This window comes from Nymphalis io, chromosome 29 (assembly GCF_905147045.1).
Source record: "Nymphalis io chromosome 29, ilAglIoxx1.1, whole genome shotgun sequence".
NCBI lineage: Eukaryota > Metazoa > Arthropoda > Insecta > Lepidoptera > Nymphalidae > Nymphalis > Nymphalis io.
In genome coordinates, this window is record NC_065916.1 from 5,930,697 (window position 1) to 5,958,625 (window position 27,929).

At 34.3% G+C, this 27,929-nt stretch overlaps 1 protein-coding gene across 10 annotated transcripts in view; it reads left to right on the top strand.

Annotated features, from left to right (window-relative positions):
• LOC126779541 (LIM domain-binding protein 2) overlaps positions 1 to 27,929 on the top strand; it is a 64,422-nt gene that overhangs the window by 17,854 nt on the left and 18,639 nt on the right. Inside the window, exons 1-2 of one of the 10 annotated variants that reach the window (XM_050503636.1) lie at positions 22,457 to 22,513; positions 24,450 to 24,925. The exons of 2 other annotated variants lie outside the window; for them this stretch is intronic. In XM_050503636.1, the coding sequence (XP_050359593.1) occupies positions 24,747 to 24,925 (179 nt within the window). In that variant the 5' untranslated portion in view covers positions 22,457 to 22,513; positions 24,450 to 24,746. Of the gene's footprint in view, positions 1 to 22,456; positions 22,514 to 22,566; positions 23,125 to 23,212; positions 24,926 to 27,929 lie in introns of those variants that run through there. 7 more of the 10 variants (XM_050503635.1, XM_050503629.1, XM_050503630.1 and 4 more) reach the window with 7 other exon arrangements.

Below are 27,929 nucleotides of genomic sequence, written 5' to 3' on the forward strand. Positions count from 1 at the left end.
GGTTCAGTGGTTCGGCCGTGAAAGCGTAACAAACAGACAGGGTTACTTTCGCATTTATAATATTAATATAAATTAGTATATATATATATCAACTGTTGCTGTTGAAATTTTCGTCATTCCTTTATTTAACGTACCTGATCTACTTTAGCTAAGCGTTAATGGCCTCTACAAAGATTAAATGATTAAAATTAATTAATAAGTAATCATATAATTTAGTTTTTTTTTGTCCAGAAGCCTACAAGTTTGTCCGTGGGTCGTAGTTTTGTCTATACATGTGTATCTATGAAAACTTTTCATCTATTTCAGAGGTCGCAATATCAAAATTTGACCATAAACAAAAATGTTTGTGACATTTTTTTTTTCTACTCTTTCAAACAAAGAAATGGTTGACAAATTGAGAAGAAAAAGGACTGAAGTGTTTTATCTTTCTCTATTTATAGACATATATAAGCATCATAGCATGCTCTCATCTCAAATAACTGTTTTTCATGTCAAAAGTCTTCCACCAGTATATGTCGTCTGTAATAACATATGGAATAAACACGCGGTCGCTCACTTTGTACTGATAAGAAGGCACAAGGTCACTCGGAGAGCGATAGAGGGGGGGGGGTGAAACTGTGCTCGGAGTTTTTGACCACTGAGCCATGTCGGTACGACGAACCGGGAGATAATTTGGCGAGCCGGTTGGCGTGGTTGGTAGATACTTTGCCTTTCACGCCGAAGGTTGTGGGTTCGATTCCCACCCAGGACAGACATTTGTGTGCATGAACATGTATGTTTGTCCTGAGTCTGGGTGTAATTATCTATATAAGTAAGTATTCACAAAAGAAAAGTAGTATATGTACATAGTATATCAGTTGTCTGGTTTCCATAGCACAAGCTCTGTACAAGCTTAATTTGGGATCAGATGGCCGTGTGTGAAAAATGTCCCAGGATATTATTATTATTATTAATTTTAAATTTGATAATTGTTAAAAGACGATTCAAAAATGCCCGTAAGAGTTCACTTGAATTAAGTGTGTTTTGATTAAACCGCGCCCGCGTACTATGGGGGGGTAGTTCTTTGGGAATTAGTTTAAGCTTAACAAAGAAACAAATCATGAAACTCACTCTACATTTATAATATTAGTTAGAATAGTGATATTCTTTTATTTATTTTACTGCGTATACATAGAAGTTATATATACATATATTCGGTCTTTTCGTAAATACAAGACTACTCGAATTTGAATAGCCAATGTGTTTACTAATAAAAGAGAAGTATGTTTTGTAAAGTAACTGAAATAAAATACTAAACCAATTCATGTAAAACTTATAGCAGAAGATGCAGCGCGTTTTGGAGAAGGGATTAGGGTGTAATACTATTGTGTAAGTTGAACTTCGCAACTTAATCCGCTAGATTCAGATTAATAACTTGATACGCGTGAACTTCATATTCTTGTATTAAAATTTTTTTTTTCTTAATTAAATTCAGAAAAAATAAGATCATTTTATAATAATTAATAGCTTCAATATATTTTTTTTTATATTAATTTTAGGCTGTATAAAGACGTACCGTGTCGTACTTATTTCGTAGCATGGGTTAAAAACGATAAAAATGTGTTCGATTTTATAAATCTCATTTGAGGTTTTTTTTTTTTTTAGTTTGCTACAGAACTTAAAATAAATAATACAAATACGAAAGTTTAAAGGCGATTTTTAAAAATAGAATACATTATATTATATTATATTATAGTAAGAAAAAAAATGGCGACGATGCACGACGCGGTAAAAATCGCAAAATTATCCTCAGAGTAAAATAAAACGTGCCTGTGTGCGTGGGGCGAAGCTCGTTCGTTGTTTGTGTGTGTGAGCTATAAAATTGCGCCAGTGTGAGTGCACAAATAAATGTAGGTGAACGCTGTGTAGGTATATATTTTGTGAAGCGGCGGTACGGTCGAGACGAAAAGCGTTAATTAGATTTTAATTTATTTCAATTTGCGATTTTAGATATTTTTATACTTAACTTCGATTTGTTTGTATGGTTTTGAAGTGATTTCATTAGGGACAAATTAAAGATTATAATTAAGAGAGTGGTCTCGTCGTTGTGAAAGGCCTAATTTTTATGCCAAAACCGTTTTGAAAACTTAGTTTAAATATAAATAATCATTCAGCATATCTTTAATACTCTTACAAATATCATTAACTTGCTTAACTTTAATGTGAAGTTGTTAAACAGATTAAATTTATAAATTACATTAAAGATGATACAACATTACAATTGTGCTTGATCTTTGATAGAAGCTTTCGAAAAGCGATCGTTGTTTAGTTGCAAGTTAATATGGCTTTTATACTTAATATATAGCTTTTTGATAATTGGGTCGACTTACACAGTAACGGAATCTACTTGGGATTTAATATTTTTAATTTACCTGATGGACAGAATATCAAGACAAGACAAAACAGATTATCAAAGTATGGACGTGTAATGGATGAATGTATTAAATAGGGAATGTTTATACCTCACACGAGATTTAGAGATAAGCTTTAGGTATTAATGGATCTAATACAAAATATAGGACGAGAAAAGTGTAACTAGAAATGGAAAAATAAATGCTATGGAAAGTAATCTTAAGACTGTACTACGATTATTATGTATGAATAAATCAATTGATTATGTATTATTACACGCGTCTATTTTTTCCATTTTAGGTGTGCTGGAAGAAATATCTTCAAGGGATAAGCACGGCTTTTATGCTAAGTCATTTTATGATATTTTTTCTGTCTATGGTAACGTATATTAAAATGTTAAATAAATCAATGTGACAATGAGAATGTTAACGGTAACTAACATTTTTTTTTTTTTTTAAATCTTTTCTGAAGTACTTGATTTCTTCTCATTATCATCCGCATCACTCAAATCAGTCGTAATTTTGTTTATTATGACTTTTTTTCACGTGTCATTGTTATATGTACGTACAATATTTACAACACTAAAGTATTTTTAACGGTCTTACTCATAAACGTTGCGTTGCGGATATTTCGTTAAACAATGCTGTGTCTTCTTCTTACGAATGTCAAATCAATGATGACAGAAAGAGAGAAATTAGTGTTTAATTAAACAGCCGATAAGCTTTGTCTAATATCTTATCAACATAACTATAATCGTTTAAAAATCAATTATTTAAATTATGTTTTAATAATAATAATAATTATTATTATTATGTTTAGTTACAAGTTTATTTTAATTACTGACCTATTTTTTTAAATATTAATTTATTATCGTTTAAATTTACTGTCTTTTTAGAGTGATTTTATACATTACTTTTATTATGACATCCTTTCATTAAGGAAAAAACATACAAATGTTTCTAAAAGACTTAATAACAAATCAATCTATAAAGCGACGTTCTCTCTGTTTTTCAAGCGAGATAAATTTAAAAACGTTTCGTTTTGTGTTCGACGCATTAACTAATGAAATGGTCGTTGTTTGATTAAGAATTACAATATGATTTGTTTTAAAACAAATTCGAAATTGTTAGGGTGAACTTCTGGAATATTCGCGATTTGGAAATGAACAAGCGACAACTTTATCGAAAGTTTTTGGTTCTGTCGCGTGTTATGTATTTTATGAAGGTTTGGAATTTATGTCTAATGTAAAAGCTGTTGATTGTTTACATATTATAAATATCGAGAAATCAATGTCGTAGTAGTTATAGTTTTTTTTTCTTATTAAAAAAACTAATTTCATATTGTTATGGCTTTATTATTCTCTCTTCTATTTCTATATGGAGTCAGATTAAAAATTGAATTTTGACGACTTGACATTCTTTTTAATTGTTTATCGACTGTCTAAAAAATGTTATACATAAAATATTATATCATAAAATTTTGAATCGATAAATTAAAAAAAAAATGTTATTGTTACTAAGATTATTGTCACAGAATCGGTGGAGTAAAAATACTTGACAGTTAACTGTAATTTACGATTTGGTCAAAGTCGAATTCATCTCATGTCGTACCTACGTCATTACATTTATTCCTATGGGGTTGGCATGATCACCCGGTGACCATACCCCACTAAAATAAAGATTAAAAAAAAAACTGTAGTTTAGTAAGTGTGACGAAAGTTCAATTTCTTTATAAGAACGCAGATTGAAGATCAACATATCGATTAGTAAATGTCAGCACAGTAATAAGATATAGCATAGTACGTAGACACATATCTGAATAAAATTGTTAATTGTTTTTTTTGCTAATTTTTGATGAAATAAATTAATAATAGTAATAATTATTTAAGACAGAGACTCAATTACAAAATTACATAAATAAAACGGTTTTATGTCAACAATAAATAATAAAAAAAAAATTAAACAACGAAATAAGACTAAGGCGTTACGACGTTGATTGATTATCGATATCTAAAAATATAATTAATTTTATGAAACAAAACTAAATACAACATTAAACACATCTAAGAATATTCCTAGAAAAATAATCATTTTACAGAATAATATATAATTAAAAATATTATATGGATAAATGAATGTATTTGTCACCGACTGTACGCGCCCACCCCGAGTACCACCTACCTATCTATCCATCGCTACGTACCGTAGTACCGCTTCGCCCATTACCGCTTGACCTCCCTCAACCCGCGCGCCTCCAATATCCACCCGCTTCTAAACGCGAGCGGGTGACGTTACACGGCTCAGCTTAAACTGGCCGCTCTGTACATAAGTAAAGACTATAGACTCGGTCGCTCGAGTGTCGTCTGCCCGCGCTCCGATCAAAATCATTCGAAATACAAAATGGTTTGACGTATTCTTGATTTTTTTTTTTAAATTTACCTTCGAATTCCGTATTTTTTTTTAAAGCTTGCCCTACACTTAGTTTATTCATATCATATGTAACGTTTACATGTTGTGAGTATTATTATTCGTATGTTAATTTAGGACCGGCTTTTTTTTTTGTATTTTTTTTTTACACGTATTATTCATTCTCTATGATCGTTTGTTACCGTTGCGTAAGAAATAGTACTACGTATTCTTTTACAGGTATAAAATAAAGATACCTGTCTCCGAAAAAAATGTACCGTTTTAATGTTACTCTGTACTTTCACCTGACTTTGTGACTAATCTTAGAACACGAGATAGATGTTTTTTTTTTTTTTTTTATTGAATTTTAAAGCAAGAGTCTTTAACTTTTCGTCTTTGTCGTATTTAAGGTTGGTTTGTTCAGTTCGCGATCTGACCTCCGCGACCCGTTGAGGTCGAACTCGTAATTCTAAAGCTTGGCAAATTAATCGGCCAAGTGTTAAAGATTGTGATGATAATATTGACCTCGGCGCGTTCGTGTAATGATGAAAGTCAATGCAATCCCCTCTTGTAACTCGGGTTCCTTCAAACGAGGCGTGAAGAGGCGTCTTGCGGGCCAGCAACGGGGGGGGGGGCTAGTGCAGATCATTCGTCCCGACTGTGCTGGCCGTTGTCGCGTTTGGACTCTACTACCACTTATCATGAGGATACGACGGAATAGAGTTCAAAGTGCAAACGGCTTTTCGAGGCACAGGGGAATATTTGAGACTCGCCGATGTCCAATGCGTCGAATACGCCCCGAAAATCTGAATACCCACTAAAAAACCATTTTCGTCTTAACGAGGAGCGCCACGGGATCGCTTGCGCATGCTACCGTGAAAATTCCTCAGTACCACCTGCTCGACTACGGGTTGTCTCTGTAATGACTTCCCCGAGAAACCCGAACAAAACCGGTTCTGACCAACTATGAGCAAGTTTAATGCTCCTATGTTGAACTAGTTTCGGCCAGTGTGAGGGATGGGGGCATTTGTGTTTGGTACACTGTGTCCTTTTCCGCACCGATGACAACGTGCGTGCAAAGTTTCATAGTGATCGGTTGAGTTTAGACGTTTATGCGTAACAAACAAACAAATCAACGAACTAACTTTCGCATTTATAATATTAGTTCTGTCGCTTCTATATTGAATAAAGATTTTAACTTTGACAGGAAAAAAACGATAAGCTTATATTGGCCCGATTGATTCGAAGATAGGATGTTACGGTCTGCAGCCGAACTGGCTTATCACTAGACTTTACTGGTGGTAGGGCTTTGTGCAAGCTCGTCTGGGTAGGTACCACCCACTCATCAGATATTCTACCGCAAAACAGCAATACTTGATATTGTTGTGTTCCGGTTTGAAGGATGAGTGAGCCAGTGTAATTACGGCACAAGGGACATAAAATCTTAGTTCCCAAGGTTGGTGGCGCATTGGCTATAAGCGATGGTTGACATTTCTTACAATGCCAATGTCTAAGGGCGTTTGGTGACCACTTACCATCAGGTGGCCCATATGCTCGTCCGCCTTCCTATTCTATAAAAAAAAAAACTAACGGAGTTAGAAATTAAGCATTAGAATATATAACGTAAGAAAAAGAATACCAATTTGATATTATGTCATTTTTCTATATAATGACTTGAGCGCTTTAACGCGGTTGACAGCGCACTGGACAGCAATAAACGTATCCGTTATGTTTACATTTTATAATAATAATTATCTGTGTTACACACTTAATCAAAAAAAAATATATATATATATATAAAAAGCTTAAGACTGAATATAAAATAGCATGCAAAGGGGGTTCTTATCACTGATGTAGTGTGATCTCTTCCAGACAACCCTGAATTAAGATGCTCGCAGGACAAATCGGGCAATTATACTATATAAATGTACAAATGTATACATTTATAAGTTGCCGAGATGGCCCAGTGGTAAGAACGCGTGAATCTTAAGCGATGATCGTGGGTTCAAACCCGGGCAAGCACCATTGAATTTTCATGTGCTTAATTTGTGTTTATAATTCGTCTCGTGCTTGACGGTGAAGGAAAACATTGCCGGAAACCCGCATGTGTCTAATTTCATTGAAATTCTGCCACATGTGTGTTCTACCAACCCGCATTGGAGCAGCGTGGTAGAATATGCTCCAAACTGTCTCCTCAAAAGGGAGAGGAGGCCTTAGCCCAGCAGTGGGACATTAACAGGCTGTTACTGCTGCTACTGCATACATTTATATAAAGTACAAAAATATATATCAATACATACACACACATACACAAATATAAATAATACAAAAAATTCAAATTAATAATTAATTTAATATAATTTACTTGGTTGTATCCCATACACATCATTTATAGTTTTTTTTTTCATTAACGTTATTTTATCTACGCTCGATAATCTTCGAGAAGACCACGACCACAATAGTATTTGTTTTTTTTTTTTTTTATATATTTGTCGGGATGACTACTCCACCTGATGGTAAGTGGTAGTAGAGACCAAACATGACGACGGCCAGTACAGTCGAAAAGAATGTTCTGCACTAGCCGCCTCTGCCTTGTCGGCCCGCAAGACGCCTCTTTACGCCTCGTTTGAAGGAAAACAATGTTGATGTTTGGTGGGTGTGTGACGATGATTGGCTGATATCCAAGATTGCACAAAGCCACCACAGCCACCGAGTTCCTGTCGACTAGTTAATCGACGTATAAGCCAAATTTCATAAGTATCCGTTCGCGTGATTGAAGGACAGACATCAAGACAACCGTCCTTTCACATTTACAATATGAGTGAGGTTTCATATTGAAGACAAAAATTAATATTAATATTGTATGCAAAGATTATTATCGCTAGAATTTAGCGGCACTTCAAACTCAATCAATCATCAATAGTTACCTTTTTGTCACTAGATGGCGCTAGTTGTGTTTTTAAATCGATGTCAAATTTAGCTGTATATTTTTGACAAATAATAAAATGGTTTAGTAATATTATAACTCTCGGAACGTATCGGAGTGTGTGAGTAAGGGATAAGAGTGCACCTGTGTTTGCACACACACTTTTGCACTGTAATATGACCTGCGCAGCTGGCTGTCTCCTAAGATTGACCGCGGTGACCCAAATCGCTCAGTGATCATCATCATCACACACGCCTAGGGGATCACCATCGAATTTAATGTTTGGAAGAAATGTAATTTTTATATACGGGTTTATTTTATTTATAATTATAGAATAAATAGTTTCGTCCGCGGCTTTGCCCGCGTGTTACGGCATGGCGTGGAAGGTAGATACAGAAAAGAAGCCTATGTTCCTCCTTTCGGTTCAAACTTACCTTATACCAAATTTCATCTAAATCGATACAGTACTTTAGCCTTGAAAGCGTAACACACAGACAGTTACTTTCGCATTTATTTTATTAGTAGAAATTGCGTTTATTTATTAATGAAATTAATTTATTTCGAAAACTTAAGTATATCCGAATCAGCTTGAAAACGTTTTTGCGTTTGTAGTATTGTACCGTCAGCAGATAAATAAATAAACATATATTTTTAATTTTTGTTTTTTTTTTTTTTTATATACAGTAACAGCCTGTTAATGTCCCACTGCTGGGCTAAGGCCTCCTCTCCCTTTTGAGGAGACAGTTTGGAGCATATTCTACCACGCTGCTCCAATGCGGGTTGGTAGAATACACATGTGGCAGAATTTCAATGAAATTAGACACATGCAGGTTTCCTGGCGATGTTTTCCTTCACCGTTAAGCACGAGATGAATTATAAACACAAATTAAGCACATGAAGATTCAGTGGTGCTTCCCCGGGTTTGAACCCACGATCATCGGTTAAGATTCACGCGTTCCTACCACTAGGCCATCTTTTTTTTATAAGGAGATACTTAATAATATTCATATTAAACGTTATTTTTAATATTGAATCACTAATACTCATTTAGTACTCGCGATTTTCCGTTAAACTATTTATGTAAAGGATAATTTGCACTCACATTGTACGCAAAGCTTCGTTTCTACCCTGGAATTTATTTTCCTCTTCAATAGCATGGCGACAAACATTTTTCCATTCTTTTACAAATATAGCATTATATTTTATAATAATAATAATAATATAATAATATCCTGGGACATTTTTCACACACGGCCATCTGATCCCAAATTAAGCTTGTACAGAGCTCGTGCTATGGAAACCAGACAACTGATATACTACACATACTATTTTTGTTTTGTAAATACATACTTATATAGATAATTACACCCAGACTCGGGACAAACATTTTTCCTTAACTAATGCCGTTACAGCGTTCATATTCAACATGACATTTTTTTACGACAATTTTTTTTTAGTAAAGGATAATAAAATGATATTCCTAACGCTACTTATGCAAGAGTTCAAGGCACGTGGTATCTAGTGCGAACCGGTTTATTCCGGTTTTAGTCAGTGTGTTGTATTACACTAGTACAAACGTCAATCTCCAAGCTGATTTAGTTGTTGGGTTACCCGCAGGTCTCCTCAGCATCAATTGCGTACCGCTTCCATTTTTTTTTCCTTCTTTTTTCACGCAGTGGAAACCATAAGCGTACCGCTATCAACACCAAACTGTACAATTCTAGACAGGAGTAGGAGACACAATGATGATGGTAAATAGTACCAGTGGCGGTCAGCACGACCTTGGGTGCACGAAGGCATGCGGAAAATAGGGATGAAATTTTACTCCTCACATTAATATACTACAGTACAGTAACAGCTTGTAAATGTCCCACTGCTGGGCTAAGGCCTCTTCTCCCTTTTTGAGGAGAAGGTTTTGGAGCTTATTCCACCACGCTGCTCCAATGCGGGTTGGTGGAATACACATGTGGCAGAATTTCAATGAAATTAGACACGTGCAGGTTTCCTCACGATGTTTTCCTTCACCGAAAAGCACGAGATGAATTATAACAGAAATTAAGCACATGAAAATTCAGTGGTGCTTGCCCGGGTTTGAACCCACGTTCATCGGTTAAGATTCACGCGTTCTTACCACTGGGCCATCTCGACTTTATTATTATACTAATATTAATATACTAACAAAACATAATTCGCTTTGTAAGTATACAAGATAATTATCAAATAGTTATAATACGCGTTCAGCCATATTTGATATGTGTATGACGTCACGGTTTAGCTGTTGACGTCCGGGACGTTTCACCGAATCGAAGGAATGCTCATCAGAAACGTTTCAAGAGTTTCAGTTTTAGGTGAACACACATATATACATACTAAATGTATGTATATGTTTTGATAATACTCATAGTGCCCTTTTTGCTTCTATATTTATTCAAAGACGTGTATGTACTCCAGACTACATTTGTTGAGTATATCGAGTTCAGACAGCCAGGTAGACAGACGACCGGGAAGACTTTGTTTTATAACATTAAGTGATTTGTTACTATTTGTGACAAATCGCTTGATGTGAATGTGAACTAAGATGTTGTCCCTTGTGCCTGTAATGACATGCGTGGCCCAAGGTTGGTGGCGCATTGGCGATGGTTAACATTTCTTACAACACCAATGTCTATGAGCGTTGGTGACCATTTACCATAAGGTTGCTACATTCTCGAACGCCTACCGATTCTATAAAAAAAATATCAATTGAATTTCTATTCACACAATTCAAAACTACATCAATTTAGCAATTGAACAATTAAAAATCCTCTGTGTGAACGCGGCTAAACTACCATTCGCTGAATGAAAGGAAAATTTGCTACGAAAGTGTCTTTCGAAGTTTACTTAGAATAAATAATTAGTAACTTATTAATTAATAATTTATTACGTAAGGCGTTACACAAAATCGTCCACAAATTATATATAAAAGTTAATTATGTACAATGGTTACATGACGTAACCTATATTTAGGTATGAATACTTAACCGAGGGGCGAGCACGTGAGGGCGGCCACCCCCTGAACGACGCTGCTCTCCTAGTACCCCACGGAGTTGTGCCGATATTTAACAAGAATTTGAACGTGGAATGTGCGGATTTTTTTTTTCTAAGGCACTGAAATACTATTTTTGAATTATTTCGAATGTTATTTAAATACTTTTTGGTTAATATAATACATTTATTTATTTTTAATTCCATGAAAAAAATGCTTCTTATAATTTGTATTATTAATATAATGTGTTTTAATTTTATATTGTAAACTATTGTTGGTTTTAGTTTTATTAATATCTTGTTTTATTCAATATAATCAAACCGTTTATTTACAAAATAAATATATTCACATTACAAAGTAACTTGTCAGGACATTTTACACGTAAAACTACAGAATTCATTTCTGATCGCTGAGAGAATGAGTTCCTGACAATAGGGCGTTGGACTTCTGTAAGAACGAACTCGAGACTCGCACCAGAAAACGGTCGTGAAACGTCAGACAGAGTTATATGCGACATTGACCGTAATAATTAATAACATTTCGTGAATACAAGCGTCAAAATAGTATATCACCGTAAGGCGGTTGTCAATATTTGATATGCGATATTGGTCATAATAATAATAATAACATTACAAGAATACACGCATCAATATAACACCATAACAATACAGCAATACTGTACAGTACATTAACAGCCTGTTAATGTCCCACTGCTGGGCCTGGATAGGAGGTCAGGCCTCCTCTCCCTTTTAAGGAGAAGGTTTTGAGCTTATAGCACCACGCTGCTCCAATGCGGGTTGTTAGAATACACATGTGGCAGAATTTCAATGAAATTAGACACATGCAAGTTACCTCACGATGTTTACCTTCACAATAAGTCGATAATGGTAAAAAAAAAGATTGTCAACATGTCACGGGTGAGTAATGAAGTGAGCTCTTGCAGAATCGCATTGCAGATCCGTGATCAAATGTACGATGTCACTTAGCAGCGCCGAAGAATTTACGATAAAGAATATTACTATCGTTTATTTGTCGTGCTAACCAAAAATTTAATTATATTTAACTTACGATAAATGTTAAAAATTATATTTTTATCTATTTAAATAAATAAAATTAATGTGTCTGTATGTGATTTCAAAATAACTCCTAAGTTTATATAGCTATGAGCGAGTTCAAAACAACCATATTTTTTTTATCTGTTAGTTTGTTTTTTGGACTAATGAACGCAGCGGCTAAATGCAAACAATAATCATTTATTTTATCAAAATCGGTTGAGTCTATCACAAGTTATAACAAATTAAAGTTCATATACGTACCTTTGTTATCAAGTATATTACATTTATATATACAAATATATAAAATTGAAGTGTCTGTCTGTGATTTCAAATTAACTGTCTCATTTTAAGTTAACCAACCCCTGCTATATAACAATTTTAATATATTATATGTAGGATTCATATATGTAGATAACATACGTTAAATCACATATTTTGAAGGATTCGCGGCGTTTTAATAGAATATGAGAACTTTATTTTAAACCGTGTTATAAGGTTTAGTCGATTGTCTTGTTGGTGTAGACCAGATATATAAGGTCCTCGATTCAAACCCTTGGGGAAATCCTACTAAACTATAATGATTACGATGCATGCCCGGTTCATTTCCAATCCAACTTTGACTTGTCTATATTAATTCGGATCGGTACCGAACCGGTTTGATGTTAACATATACCGTTTTGCCAAAACCAAACTTAATTGTCAACTGTTATGTCACGAGGTGACCGATGACCTTAAGAAGGTGACGGCACCGACTGGATGCGGAAGGCGGAGGACAGGGAGCTTTGGCGCACCTTGGGAGAGGCCTATGTTCAGCAGTGGACAATGATTGGCTGTTGATATGTCAATAGTCGATGATTACATTGAAGAATAGAAAAGTGACAATTTCTTGGTATAATTGACACCCAGGTCGGTCCAGTGAAAAGTTATGGTGTTTTTCTGTCGAAGATTCCCAGTAGCAATTGAAGACTCGAGATTTTAAACTGCGAACTTCCAGACTAAGATCTGCTGCTAAATTTCTCAACAGATTATAGTAACTTTCTTTCGACCCAGTGTGATTTGAATCCGGGATGCCGGGAAGTGAAGCTTTACATCTCAGCCAATACACCGATGAAGTAGCTATAGACTTTACACCAAGATTCTTGTTATTATGAATTGTAAAATGATAGATCCGTCCGTGCAATAGATTCCTTTGTATACAATATGAATTTACCTGCTAGATCTATCTCGCATCCTTCGAAGGTACAAAGGACGTAAGGGCCGAGGTTTTGCGTGTCGCTTCCGACACGAGTATGGATACAAAAAAAATGTCAGTCACAAGATTGACGACAAATGCAAAATATATGAACTGAATCGTGTAAACTAGAGAAACTAGATTGAATATGGAACGGCAAGGTCTTCTGGGTAGGTACCACCCACTCTTGATATATTCTACCCGTAAATAGCTTAATCAGTAATGTTGTGTTCCGGTTGTAAGGTTGAGTGAGCCAGTGACACTTCAGGCACATGGAACTTAACATCTTAGTGCCCAATGTTGGTACACATTGGCGTTGTAAGAAATGGTTAATATTTCTTTATGCGTTAATGTTTATTGGCGGTGGTGACCACGTACTATAAGGTGACTCAATAGTATCCCTTGCCTGCCTTTAAAAAAAAAAGGTACAAATTTTTTTTTTTAATTTATCAATACTAATATTATAAATGCAAAAGATACTCGTGTGTCCGTCTGTCTGTTATATCTAAAACTAAAGAATAAAAATGCGGTCAACTGTCACACATTCCGCGTAATTGAAGTCAGTCGTCTGTGACTCACGACGTCAAAAGTTTTTAATCCTGTAGGAATAAATATTCTGTAAGAACAAACTCGAGACTCACATCAGAAAACGGTCGTGAACTGTCAGTAAGTGATATGCGATATTGACCATTATAATTATAACATAACAAGAATACACGCGTCAAAATGCTATATCAACATAAGTCGGTTAACATTTCATTTTAGAGAAGTTAGTTCTTACAGAATAGCACTGCTGTTACGTAGATTGTGATGCCTGGTAATAAAGAAGCAGGTTAATATCAGATAATATTAAAATAATCTAAATTAAAAATAGTTTTTAGTACAAAAATATATCGTTCCCACAAATCCATTCACAACCGACACGCACCCTTATTTATAATAACATAATCCGTCTCACTCGCACTCGTTTATCGAAAGTATACCCGTCTCGTTCTAACATGCAAATGAAAAATCAATGTTACACTTGTCTCTGACGTTACTTGTTGACAGATTAATAATAATATTTTTATTGATTAATTTTAACTGTATATATAATTATCTATAGGTTAAATTGTGCGTCTTGATTTCTTAGTTGTGTATTTTTAAACAGGTGTAATAAAAAGAAAAAAAAACAAAAATATACGTTACTATAATCTGTATATAAGCGAAGGACGATTTTCATTTTTTTTTGTTTTAGCTTTCTCAGTGTTACTTTTGCTTGTGTTATAAATTAAAAAAAAAGTATAGCAGGAAAAAAAATGTTCGAAATATGAAAATTATTTTTTCGATATGTCGGATTATGATCATGATTGGTAACGGATTTCAACAACTAAGCGTATACTAGTTACATTAAACATGTCTGTGTTGCGTTTTAATCATTTTGTTTTTCTTATAAACTTTTCTGTGTCCAAATCCAGAATATCAACATTCAAACACTATATTGCATCCTAAGCGTTTGACATATAACTCCTTACAACAAGGACCTTTGCTAGCAATCGAAGATTTGATAAATTCAATACGTTTGCTTCATCATCATCATCACCCTTTTCGCGTCCACTGCTGGACATAGATCTCTCCAATGGCACGCCACTGAGCTCGATTTTCAGCTCTTAATCTCCAACCGCTGCCAGCCACCTTGCGTATATCGTCACTCCACCTAGCTGGAGGGCGTCCTACGCTACGTTTGCCAAGGCGTGGTCTCCACTCCAGAACGCGTCTACTCCAACGGTCGTCGGTTCTGCGACATATGTGTCCAGCCCACTGCCACTTCAGCACTTACTTCACTTCACGTTTGCTCTGCCATTAAAATACTAAATTAAAAAAAAATGCGAGTGTCACTTGGGATGATGTAAAAATTCTAACGATACTTCATACATGCTAAACTGTTAGGTTATTTATAAGTTATGGTGGTATATATACTGGTGGTAGGGCTTTGTGCAAGCTCGTCTGGGTAGGTACCACCCACTCATCAGATATTCTACCGCAAAACAGCAATACTTGATATTGTTGTGTTCCGGTTTGAAGGGTGAGTGAGCCAGTGTAATTACAGGCACAAGGGACATAAAATCTTAGTTCCCAAGGTTGGTGGCGCATTGGCTATAAGCGATGGTTGACATTTCTTACAATGCCAATGTCTAAGAGCGTTTGGTGACCACTTACCATCAGGTGGCCCATATGCTCGTACACCTTCCTATTCTATAAAAAAAAAAAAAGAAACTCACATACATACCTGAACCCTGAAAACATTACACACTTTTTTTTAAGTCGTGTAATAAGATATTAAAATAAAAAAAATATTAATAGAGTTATTAAATCGGTGAATGGGGTACGCCATTAATTAAATGAAATATTAAAGTTTATTTAATAAATAAGACTTGTAATTTGTTTTTGTAATTTATGAATTAAGTGTATTATTGTTTTATATATCTTTTTTTTTATACAATAGAAAGGCGTATGATATATAAACATAATCGTATATGAAATCAAATGTATATATGATTGATGAAAAGGAGTTTGTTTGTAAGTTATCTACTTGAATAAAGTAATAATAATGTCCTCCAGACCGATTTCGGCCACGGCGGCCGATCTCAAGAGAGATTAGCCAACTACGCAGGAGATATTTTAAAGCACGAGTGTGTGCGCAAACACAGGTGCACTCTCTATTCCCTAACTCTCACAATCCGATGGGACGGCAATCCGACACGACCGGAAAGAGTTCAGGCGCAGGACCAACGGCTTTACGTGCTTTCCGAGGCACGGGATTGTATTTCCAACTTCCAAACTCCGGGCTGCCACTGAGAATTTTTCTGACAGAAAAACCCAATAACTTTTTATTGGCCCGGCCTGGGAATTGAACTTCCGGGTCTGCCTCGGCCTTACATCAAGCCACTAGACCAACGAGGCAGTCGAATATATTCGAATTGAAAAAAGTACAGTTGGATTGTATTTATACTGTCGACGATCAAGCTTTTATTAACCGGCTTGATTCTTTGGATTTGCGGAAGTATGTCGGGTCACTCCGCATCCTCTATCGAATATATCACGGGGAGTGTTCTGAGGAATTGTTTGGATTCCCGGTCACTGAATTTCACCACCGGATATCGCGTCAGAATTCTAAATTCCATCCTCATCACCTCGATGTCCGGAAATCCACGACAGCGCGATTTTTGAAGCATTTTCTGCCTCGCAATACCACTCTGTGGAACCAGCTTTCGCCGGCGACTTTTCCCAACCGATATGACATAGCAATCTTCAAGAAAAGAGCGTACTCGTTCCTTAAAGGCCGGCAACGCACCTGCCCTCGAGCCCTCGAGTGTTGCAGATGTCCATGGGCGGTGGTAGTCATTTTCCATCAGGTGAGCCTCCTGCTCGTTTACCCATTTTTATATATATAAAAAAAATTTAATAGTTAGATTTTGATTATCTTTAAAAAAAGAACCGAAACGCTTATTGGGTATAAAAATTAAAGCCAAAATAACGTTGATGTCAACAATGTTAAATTTATAAAACCTAACAATAGTTATTTTCGTAGAAAACAATTTTCCCGCGCTTTTACGTACACCAACTTAATTAATGCCGCGAAATATTATGGCAAAAGTATTAATGTGTATGTACGTTATACAGCCAATCGATTTTAAAGTTTATTTTCTTAACATATTAGTTACCTGTTACGTATTTTGGTCTTTCACTGAATTAAAACATAATTTAATAGTTTGAAGCTAGTTTGGAAGTAGATAAATGTTCATAAACATATCTAAATATTAAAAAAGTTGAAAAAGAAAAGTATTATATTTTTTTAATAGTACTTAAATGTCATATAAATAAGATTCGTAAAACCATATTTTTATTTTTTTTCTCCCAATATATATAAAACGCTTATAATATAATTTATACGCTTCATAAATTATTTGACTGTGTTGACGGACTTACAATAAAATAATATATGATTTAAATTATCCTCGTGAAACTGATTAATTTTAAATAAAATATTAAAAAAATGTGAATAAAAAACTTACTGGCCGTTAACAATAAATGTAGAAAATATTTTCATGTTACAAAAAAAATTAAAGTTTAAAATTTTGGAATTCCGTAAGGTCGTCGGTACATACACGAATAATTGTTTCAATCGTACAGTACACGTGTAGCGGTGAGTGAGACTGTGTGCTGTTAGATACAGCGACTGAGATGATTTGAACTTTGTACGAGATATATTTTTTATTAATGAATTATTGATTATAAGTTATTCTAATTTTTTATTTATTTGCTTTAATGTTAGAATTACTGTAAACTTGAATATTTATAAATAAATTAAAATTATCTTTAAACGATACTGTATTTTATTAATAAATATTTTATTAATGCAAATATATAAAGTAATTTATTGACAATAAATTGAGAAAATAAAACAAATTATGTCCTAAAAATAAGAAATTATTAAACAATTTACAATATTTCAATGAAATACGTAATAATTTATAAAAACTGAGTTTATAATAAATGAAGAAACACGCATTATTTTTAAATTAAATTAAAATAATTATAACAAAAAATCACAACTAGCCAACCACGCTAAAGCATATCTAGCTTGACGCCGCACGCACACCACCGCATTTTATTGTCTTCACGCACACTTAAATAAATCTCATCGGTGTGAGTGAGTTCAACACGCTTGTACGTTGAACAGGGAGAAGGTTGTAACTGAATTTTCTAGTTATATATATATATATATATTTTTCTATCATGTATATATTTTACTTATTTCTTGTGAGGCTTCGTGCGTGTTTTAACTTTGTCTAAAGTATAAAAATGGCAATGTATAAATAAAACCTTATAAAATAAAGGAAACAGTATTAATACATTCCATGTTAAAATGATTCGAACGGTCTAATAATATTAGACTTAAGATACCGTACAAACAAATCTTATGTCAAAATAATATTTATTTCTGCCAGAGAACAAAGTTAAAGTAGCCTTAAGATTCTACACATTTTCAGCAAGTAAATTTACGTAGATAAAGATTTTTTTGTATGTACATTAATACATAGAGCTTACCACGTCATTGTATTTTACAAAGAACTCATTAGTTATCTAAAATTACTGCGATTTTTATTGTTATTATTCTTCAAACGTACTCGGAACTAAAGACGGCAGCCATTGTGTAATATTGTTATTTTTGTATTTGATATGACTACAATATAATGTCTCGTTTTAACCTATAACATGTGAAAGAGATTGTAATATTTTGTGTCGAGTCTTATTTGAAAAGAATGATACAATGTTAATATTTATTATATCAAATATTACAGATAATGATGTCATCACTACATGTTATGTAAGAAAATACACCCCCCCCCCCCCCCCGTGCGTCTGTTTGTCTGAACGCGACAAAATCTCATATAGTTACATGTATAAAAGAATTGAAGAAAATGCAGTTTTTTTACTTATCTGTAATAGATAAAAATTGTTTTTGTTATCCTTACCAGATAGACATGCTATCGCGAACTTTTCAAGACCTTCAATAATCTATCTCTACCATCAATTAATATCTTTTTTTTACAATTTACATATTTTTTTAATCTATTACAATCAATCAATTTCTGGTACATTATTTCAACATATCATTTAAGGTTCAGCCAGTGTTAGCCATGTAAGAACGAAACGTACGAAAACATTTTTTTCTACTTAATAACGTCATAGTTCGGCCACATTGTACGAGATATTTACTAATAATTTACATAAACCTTCCTCGTTTATAGCTTTTTTTTTTCAGTGAAAACCGTACCAAAATGTATTGCGTTGTTTAAAAGAAATAAGCGGAGATACATACATAGGCAGACAGCGACTTTATTTTATACTATAGAAGATATATAAACTCTTATTCTTGGGACCGGTACGGGTAGGCTAGTTTAACTTATTCTAATTTGTGTAGTGACAAAAATTGGTTAAAAATTTTAATAAAAAAAAAGCAATTTAAAATTATCATATATAATGTTTAACTATTATTTTATTATTACTGTATAAAATTGAATATATAGCCGTGTTATATTAAAGTATTAAATGTACTTCATATTTATATTAAAACACCGATACAGTAAAAAGTAAAGGTGTTATCCTAAAAATTTGGCAATACAATAAAATTAAAATAATATTCCAAAGAAATTTTTACTTGTCGCCATCTCAATGTATCCCGTTCGTGTACTAATAATAATAAGCTGTGTCAGTGCGCGTGAGACGGAATGCGCGTGTGTGCGTAGATTGTGCCTCGTTCACGTCGTTATTTTCTACTGGAAAGTGAATTTACTCATTTAAATTTAAGAATGGTACTTTATTGTTTTGAGAATATACGGTAGTTAATAAATGCCGAATTAAGAGTGTCTTAGTATATGCTCGTTCACTGGTATTTTTCTGTCTGGCTATGCATCTATGAAACTATGGCAATATTAATCGTGTCAATATAGATGCGTTCAATTTAAAAATCTAATTTCTTGTACTTTTAGTGCCTCAGTTAAATATTTACATCTAAACAATAGCGCGTATCTTAATATTGTTTATTATTATACAGATCTTGTAAATAGTAATGTATTGCTAAGTTATTAAAATGTATATATATGTTATTAAATTATTTTTATTTGTTTTGTAACCAACACCAAATGTTTATAATAATAATATATGTTTAATACTATCTGCCTTTTCCGTCTTCATACGGAAGAAAATTATTTAATTTTTATTTCCGGGACATGTTCGCAGAGCCACGTATCGAGGTCCTGGTTCTTAACCCCAGTACCTTGGATGTATTCAAACAAACACAAAAAATATCATTAAAATCGGTCCAGCCGCCTAAGAAGAGTTCAGTTGACATTCACTCGTACAGAAGAAATATATACATATATAAAGATACACTCACGTCAACATTTTGTAAAGGTCAAATAATATAGGCAAGTACTCGACCGAACTTAAACGCGCTCAAAACTGCTGATAGCCCCTTATCTCATCTACTACTACGTCAACAGACTGCAACCGTCCCTTCCTCGCACACTTACACTTGTACAGCTCTATCTCACTCGAACGCCGGTCTCCTCGTCTCTTTCACGCTAATGAATTAAATCAACAACCTCTCGCTCGCACCCTCTCGATAAAGAGATGATCAGCGTTCCCTATTTGAATTTATTTCGAATTTGGAATTCGATTTTTACTAGGGATGCATTACGTTTTTTTTTTTTTTCAATTATCGAGTATTTAAATTGTATCAATAATATTTTACTGCTTTTTTAAAAATATTTTTAACCAAATTTAATTTAATTAATACATATGTTATACTTCAATAATTTGCCAAAATGAACCTTTACACATCATTACATCTTAAGGCTACTTTAAACAAAGTCGTTAAAAGAAATCAGGTAGTATCATTTTTTTTTTTTAATTTAATCGTGACTTAAGCCCAATGAACTATTAAACTATAAAAGTATTAATGAAATATATTATATATTTAACTAAAAATATTATCGTTATCTGCGTAAGAAGCACGAGTATAATTATTTTTTGTAATTAGAAAATAAATTACTGACTGTTACCAAAGTTTGTTATATTATTTTATTTTGTTTGTTTTAGTAAGTTGAATGTGTTTTGTCATCGAGTAAGGCGAAAGTCATATCGAAGGGGTTAGTCGTTCATATTTATTTTTTAATTTAAAACTAAATAAGTTTCATTCAATCATTCACTCACTGAACGTCCAGACCGTGCCGCCGCTTTCACTAACTTTCTAAAACCGCAGTCTTCTTATTTTTTTTTTAATATTACAAAGTACTGCATGTTTATTTTTTCGATGTTATCTCGGAAACTGACAGGAGTTTGTTATGTACACAAATATCGTTGTGTAGTAAATGTTTATATGTTGTCGATCAACGAAATGAGAAATGCAGTTGTAATTAAATTATAGTTTTTTTTTTTTTTTTTTACTTATTAGACGGGTCAAACCTTTGTGGGTTTTTAAGTGTACCTTAGTGTATAATACATTAATTTATAAAATTTGTTATTCAATTAATTGATTAATATATATAATAATATTGTTGTAATTTTTTTAATTAAACATAATCATTCTTACTTAATTTATTTTATGTATTATGTAAAAAAAAAACTTTCGGTTTTTCATAAACTTTTGATTGTGTTATTTGAAAAGGTTTCCTAACTCGCGCAAAGAAACCTTTAAAGAGAATTTGAACAATCCTACTGGAGGAACTTTGTTTTCGTGGTTAATGCGAACAAACTGACGCGCATATCACATCACCTGTCCGAACAGGTTTTTTTTTTCGATACAAGTTGCGAATGCGAGTGACCGCGGGCCGGTTTTAGATATTAATCAATGTGACATAATCTAATCGTGTTGAAGTCGCCGCCATTACCGGCGGAGACGCACGACAGAGGCCGAATGCGATGCGCTAAGGTGAGCGACACAGCAGACGTGACAAACATTGAATGTAATTGTTTTAAAACCATTATTTCACTACTTCATAAAAGAATGGTCGTATATTTAATTTTTTTTTGTATATATGATTACATAAATAGGTTTTTTTTTAAATATTTCTTTTAGTCTCATTTTTATTCCTTCAAGTGTTCGTTGATGACCAAATTTCATCCATCTCATCCATCTCATGCCGGTTTTACTAATTATTTACCGGAATTATTTACTAATACAAATTAAACACGTGAAAAGTCAATTGTGATTTCCGGATTTGAACTCGTAATTTTCGTTGTTCTATCCATCGGACCGTCTTGGCTCTTTTCTAGACCTCGCGGTTCGAACCGTGTTTACTGAACTGATACTAATAATTAACCTATTTAGCCGTGTGGTCATAAAATTTATATAAACTGCAACCGATTACTTTCAAGTAAATTATTTATTGAGTAAATTTTAGGTTTCTATGTAAAGAAGATACTGGTAGAATGAACCTATACGATACAGAATATTGAAAGCATTTTATTATATAGTACACAGCAAAGGCTACAAATTTAATAAAGTTTGATATTGCTTTAAATATTAGACTTAACTTTATAAAAATATATTTACTTAACACGTAATATAATGAACGTTATTTCTGTGATGTATTCGAGAATTTGTAGTTAAAATACATTTTCTTATAAAGTATAAGAATAAATGGATTAAAATTAATCTTAAAAACGGCCAGCAATAGCCTTCAAAACAATGACTTATTATGTTGACTCGATCTATTTGCTTCTAACGACAGAATGTCGGTCACGTACCCGCCGAGTGTGACGCGGGACTAACCCGAGACTCGCCGAAGTTACCCGAGCGCTTGACAGCTCGTCACTCGTCCGTCACAACGCGGCACACTTCTCCTATGTACTCGATTACATAGGTGCAGTGTACGTGGCCGCTAGCGCTCTCCACTGCACACAAATTTCGGAATCGATAATTTATTTACAGTTAGTTGCAATGCAACTTTTTCGATAAATCGATTCTAGTTACGTTATCTACGCATTTTCATTGCACTGTTGTCGCGGCCGCGTCGCGCTGCGGACGCGAGTGTCGACGCCAGACGATTATCGTCTCATACACGACGTACTTAAGATTTATTATAGTGTGTATAGAGACAATTTAACGTAGTTTCAGGTCGCTTTCCGCGGTGTATTCCGAGTTTTCCCGCACGTGTGCTTCACTGTTTACGTGTGCCACAGCTAGAGTCATTGACACTCGGCATGACATACATTCGGAGAGTGACGGCACGCCAACACGCCCGTTTTTTCGCGAGTGCCGAGTCTAACACGTTTCTCAAGCTTATCAGAAGTATTTTTTGTCTGTGGTTATTGTTTATTATCAGCATATCTGAGTGATAAGCGACTCTCTCTGGATGTCGCGTTATGCGAGTAACGATTTCCGCTTAGCATTAATAAGTGAATCGTATTTTTTTACAAGGTTTTCGTATCGTGTAGTGACGTTCAGTTTATTTAAAATACAACTGTTGGTTTTGTGCGGATCGTTTGGGGGTGTCTCCGGAATAGATGATATAAAAAATGCAACAGTTTTTGTATTTCCGGTATTTTATGTATATTTTTTGAAGTTTGAATATATACATACTACTTGTAATTTAAAAATTTGTAGTGTCCAGTAATTAAAAAAGTTAGTGTTGTTCAAATACGTAATTTTGAACTTGAAATGTTTTTTTCCCGCGCGCCCTAAAAATTCCATTATCGCGTTTCAGTGACGATTCGGATTATCGATTCATTTTTGCGTGTCACGGACGTCACTAATGACGTTAGCCGTAACAAAATTATCCCCTTTCACTTTGCTGTATAAAAAATACTGAAAGTATGAAAAAACGTTCTAAGCACCTCGTTCAAAAGTACTAGGCGTCCATAAATGTGTAAGCGATTCCGCGTTTTGCTTAGTACTAGATTGCGTCCAAATATGTAATTGACAATATAAGCATCCAAATCTGGACATAATGACGCGTAAAATTTTCACGGACATCTGTCCGTTTATTTATAGATGTAGTGTTTGATTTGTGTACCGCGCCGTAGCTCACCTACATACCTACGGCCGTCGTAGCTCGGAATGTACATTATATACATCTTGCACTATGTCGGCTGTACGTTGATATAACAATATCAATGTCGATGTGTGCGTGCCGTAATGAGCGTTCTATGTGCTAAGAAACAGTAAAAAGTATGGCGCGAGCGCACGGAGCGGCAACGTCGCGCGTTCGAGGCGGCAGCGGTGAAAACAATGCCTTTTATTACTATATATATATTTTGAATAATTAGTTTTCTATGAATATTTTTAGTTTTTCATAATTTAGACAATAACAATTTATCGGATCACTTTCTTGATATAGTTTAAATAAAAATAAATTAATATTTTTACACGCAAAACATACGGATATTATTTTTATAGTTTGTGAAATATATGAACAAGTAACAAGGCGATCGCATACCGATGCAATACGGAATATATCAATTGAATTTAAAACGAAAACAAACAAGCTACCACGAAAATAGCCGGTGTAATAAAAAAAATAGTAACCGATGTTGACCTTTCCGAACGCAGCTTACTAGCGCGGCCAGCTGACGCGGCGTTGCCGTTCCACGGGCATAGACGTGTATCTGCCTGCTTATCGCCTCTAATGCTTGGGAACAGAAGTCAATTTCGCGTAGCAATGCTAAGTATATAAAGGACATACGACGTTTCATCGGGCTAGATGACACTTCCCGCGCGAAAAATTCGAAATGCTTTTTATCAGTCGTGTTCGGTTTGTACATTTAGTTGGTCCGTGTAATGATTCATCGACGAATTATTTGTTTTATTACCATTTGATAAGAATTAACAAAAAAAAACTTTGTAAATACGTATTTATGTTCGCAGTGTTTCCTATTTAGAAGAGTGTTTTAGTGTAATGTGTTCAAGTTTGATATAGTGCAATATATATGTGATACCAAAGTGTCCAAAGTTAGAAAAGAGTATTTATTTAAAATAAAAAGTATATAAAAAATATTTATTAATAATTTACTTACTAAATAGATATAAAAAAAAAATTGTTATAAAGAATACAAAAAAATTGTAACGAAAAGTACCAGGGTCGCATAAATCTCGCGGAGGTTAAATTAGCGGTAACTAGTTCGCGCGTTGAAGGCTAGATGGCGCGGTGACAAAGTGGCCTACATGCCGGTGGCGCTGGGCTCGCTCGGCGGCGAGGGCGAGTACCGCGAGTACCACCACCTCTCGCCGCACCATCCTCACCACCACCCGCACCCGCATCCGCAGCACCATCAGCTGCAGTATGAGTACGCGCCGCCGCCGCCGCCGCCGCTCTACCACCCTATACCGGACCCTTATTATAGGTAAAAAATATGTAGGAACATAATGAAATGAGGTGTATATAGAAATAATTAAGTTAATCTTGCAAGATTATTTTAACAGTCAAATGGTTGACTAAATATTTAAAGTGTTAACACTCAAAAATACTGATTTTATTAATGCTGTATGGCTTAATACTAGTTAATGAGAGGAGCGATCGCTCTAGGCACCAGGGTAGCAAGGGGCGTGAAAAAGTCGAAAGCAATTACCAGGGGTATATAAGCGTTGTTTGATATTTATAACAACTATTATTTATGTAATATTAAATGAAATGTAATTTATGTGAAGTGAAAGCGTCCAGAGGGCGCTGAAGACTACGTACCAACAGAAGTGGTCAGACAACAGAAGGTCCATTTAGGGCAAATGGACCTTCTGATTAACCTTTTTATGTCTTATTAATTAAATGTAATATATATTATTTAAATAATAATTAAATAAGAAAAGAAAATTGGAAAATTCCTATATAATTATGTAAATATGCGGATCGGGTTTAAAAATTACCAAAAAGTCGTTAAACGCAAGAGTATTGACTTTAGTGCAACATAACTTCATTCTTGGAGCAAATTCATTTATAACGGTTACTACACGTTCACGGTTCTACTCCGATTCATCATCGACCGAACCTCAACTGGATTCAATGTTGCCAACCTCTAAAAGCATCCCCCCCCCCTAACACCATCACAAAAACTCGTTTCCCGCTGAACGATGAATTAAAATAAATAGAAAATAAACTTTTATACTTATATATAAATCAAAGCAAGTACTGCAATCTGCAGTAAAATTGAAATTAACCCAACTAAATTGAACTGAAGAGTTAATGGAAGGAGATTATCCCTTAAAAAATGTTGCCCCCTGAAAATACCTTATTCATCATCTGACTTACCCCGAAATTTACGGGAAAACCCCGAAGTTGGCAGCTGACTGGATCGTTGTTTTAGTTTCAACTAACTTATACTAGGAAAAAGGTTAAAACGATAACGTTTCGATTCGATTGCGATAAAGTGAATTTTGTTAGCAGAATTGACAGTTATGGTAAAAAACACAGATAATATACATTTAGTCATCCGCATCGCTTAAGATTTTTAATCTGTCAAAATGTCCATCAAAAAAATAGGGGTGTATATATTAATGAATACTTTGAGGCTGGTCCCGTGTAAGTTAATACAAAACAAACAATATTAACGGTAGAAAGCTATGTTTCAATATGTTGGGAATGTTTCGTTTTAGCAGCGCGCGTTGAATGTTGGCAAGCTAGTCGAAACGACGGACAAAAAATAAATGCGATTAAAACCCTCATGAACTGTAGTAAATAGTTTAGCTTTTTTATTATTGTATTAAGGGTTCAGAGTAGCGAGTGGGCTATCTAATGGTAAGTGGTCACCACCGCCTATATCATAGCGCTAACGGAAATATTGACCTTTACTTGCCTATGCGCGACCAACCTTGGGCTTGTGCATTTAGTTGTCTCACTTACACAACAATACAAAACAACAGTACTTGGTATTGTTGTGTTCCGGTTTGAAGAGCGAGTGAGCCAGTGTAATTACAGGCACAAAGGACATGACATCTTAGTTCCCAAGGTTAGTGGCGCATTGGCGATGTAATCGATGGTTAACATTTCTTATAATGTCAATGTCTATGGGCGTTGGTGACCACTTACCATTAGGTGGCCCATATGCTCGTCCGCCTACCCATACTATAAAAAATGTAATGCTGTTTAGCGGTAGAATATCTGATGGGTGGGTAGTACCTACCCAGATGGGCTTGCACCAAAAAACTGACAATACCAGCTGTTGTTTCTTTTCTTCTTCTTCTCATTCTGTAATAGTTATAGTTATCAATCGAAAGTCGTGGTTTGTATTTTATATACGACATATAATTCATTGAGATTCTATATTATGTATACATATATCGCGATATTATATTCGTCGAAATATTAATAATTTACGTAAAATGATTTATTTTGTATATGAAACACACGAAAATTACGACAAACGCGTTAGAAAACTAGAGACAAATCACAAGAATATTAGAAGTATGTGTGTTTGCTCATGCAATTTTTTCATGTTTAGTGCTAAAATAATTGATGAGTGGGTGGTACCGAGCGGACCTGCAGCCCTACTACCGGCGTAAATACGAAACGAATACCATCAAAAGTGGCCTATATGAATTTAGCAAAAGTTAATTTGGTACAATCCATATATTGGTGGTAGGGCTTTGTGCAAGCTCGTACCCAGATGGGCTTGCACCAAAAAACTACATATAATTCATACAATCTTAAATTAGCTTTAGTTATAACGTGTTAGCGGTATTTTAGTAGAATCTTCATTAAAGGTATAAAGCGTAATACGTATAACTCTATTGGTATACAGAGCGCACGTCAGTAAAGCCAGTCTGCATCATTTTCCAAAATCCTAAACAATCGTCATGTTTCATCCAATGGACCCAGAATCTCGATTAATTATACAACTAAACCTTCCTAATGAACTACTTCGTCCATTGGTGAAAATCTTATGAAAAATCGTTTGGTAGTTTCGTTAATCGCGTACAGACAGACGGACGCGGCGAGAGGACCTCGTTCTATAATATTTAGTGGTTTTTTTTTTATTGTAATGGAAGTAGGCGGAGATATATATTGGAGTCGAGCTACCAGCCACGTGACCACGGCAGGTCAAGTGTGTGTGAAACATCACATATTATCTATACATAGATATTTGTATGTAAATAAAAAGATGTAAGACAGGGCATTATATATATATATATATATATATATATATATATATATATATATATATATATATTTAGCTTCTACATATATATATATATATATATATATATATATATATATATATATATATATATTTAGCTTCTACATATATATATATATATATATATATATATATATATATATATATGTAGAAGCTAAATTCGGGATCAGATGGCCGTGTGTGAAAAATGTCCCAGAATATTATTATTGTATATAATACG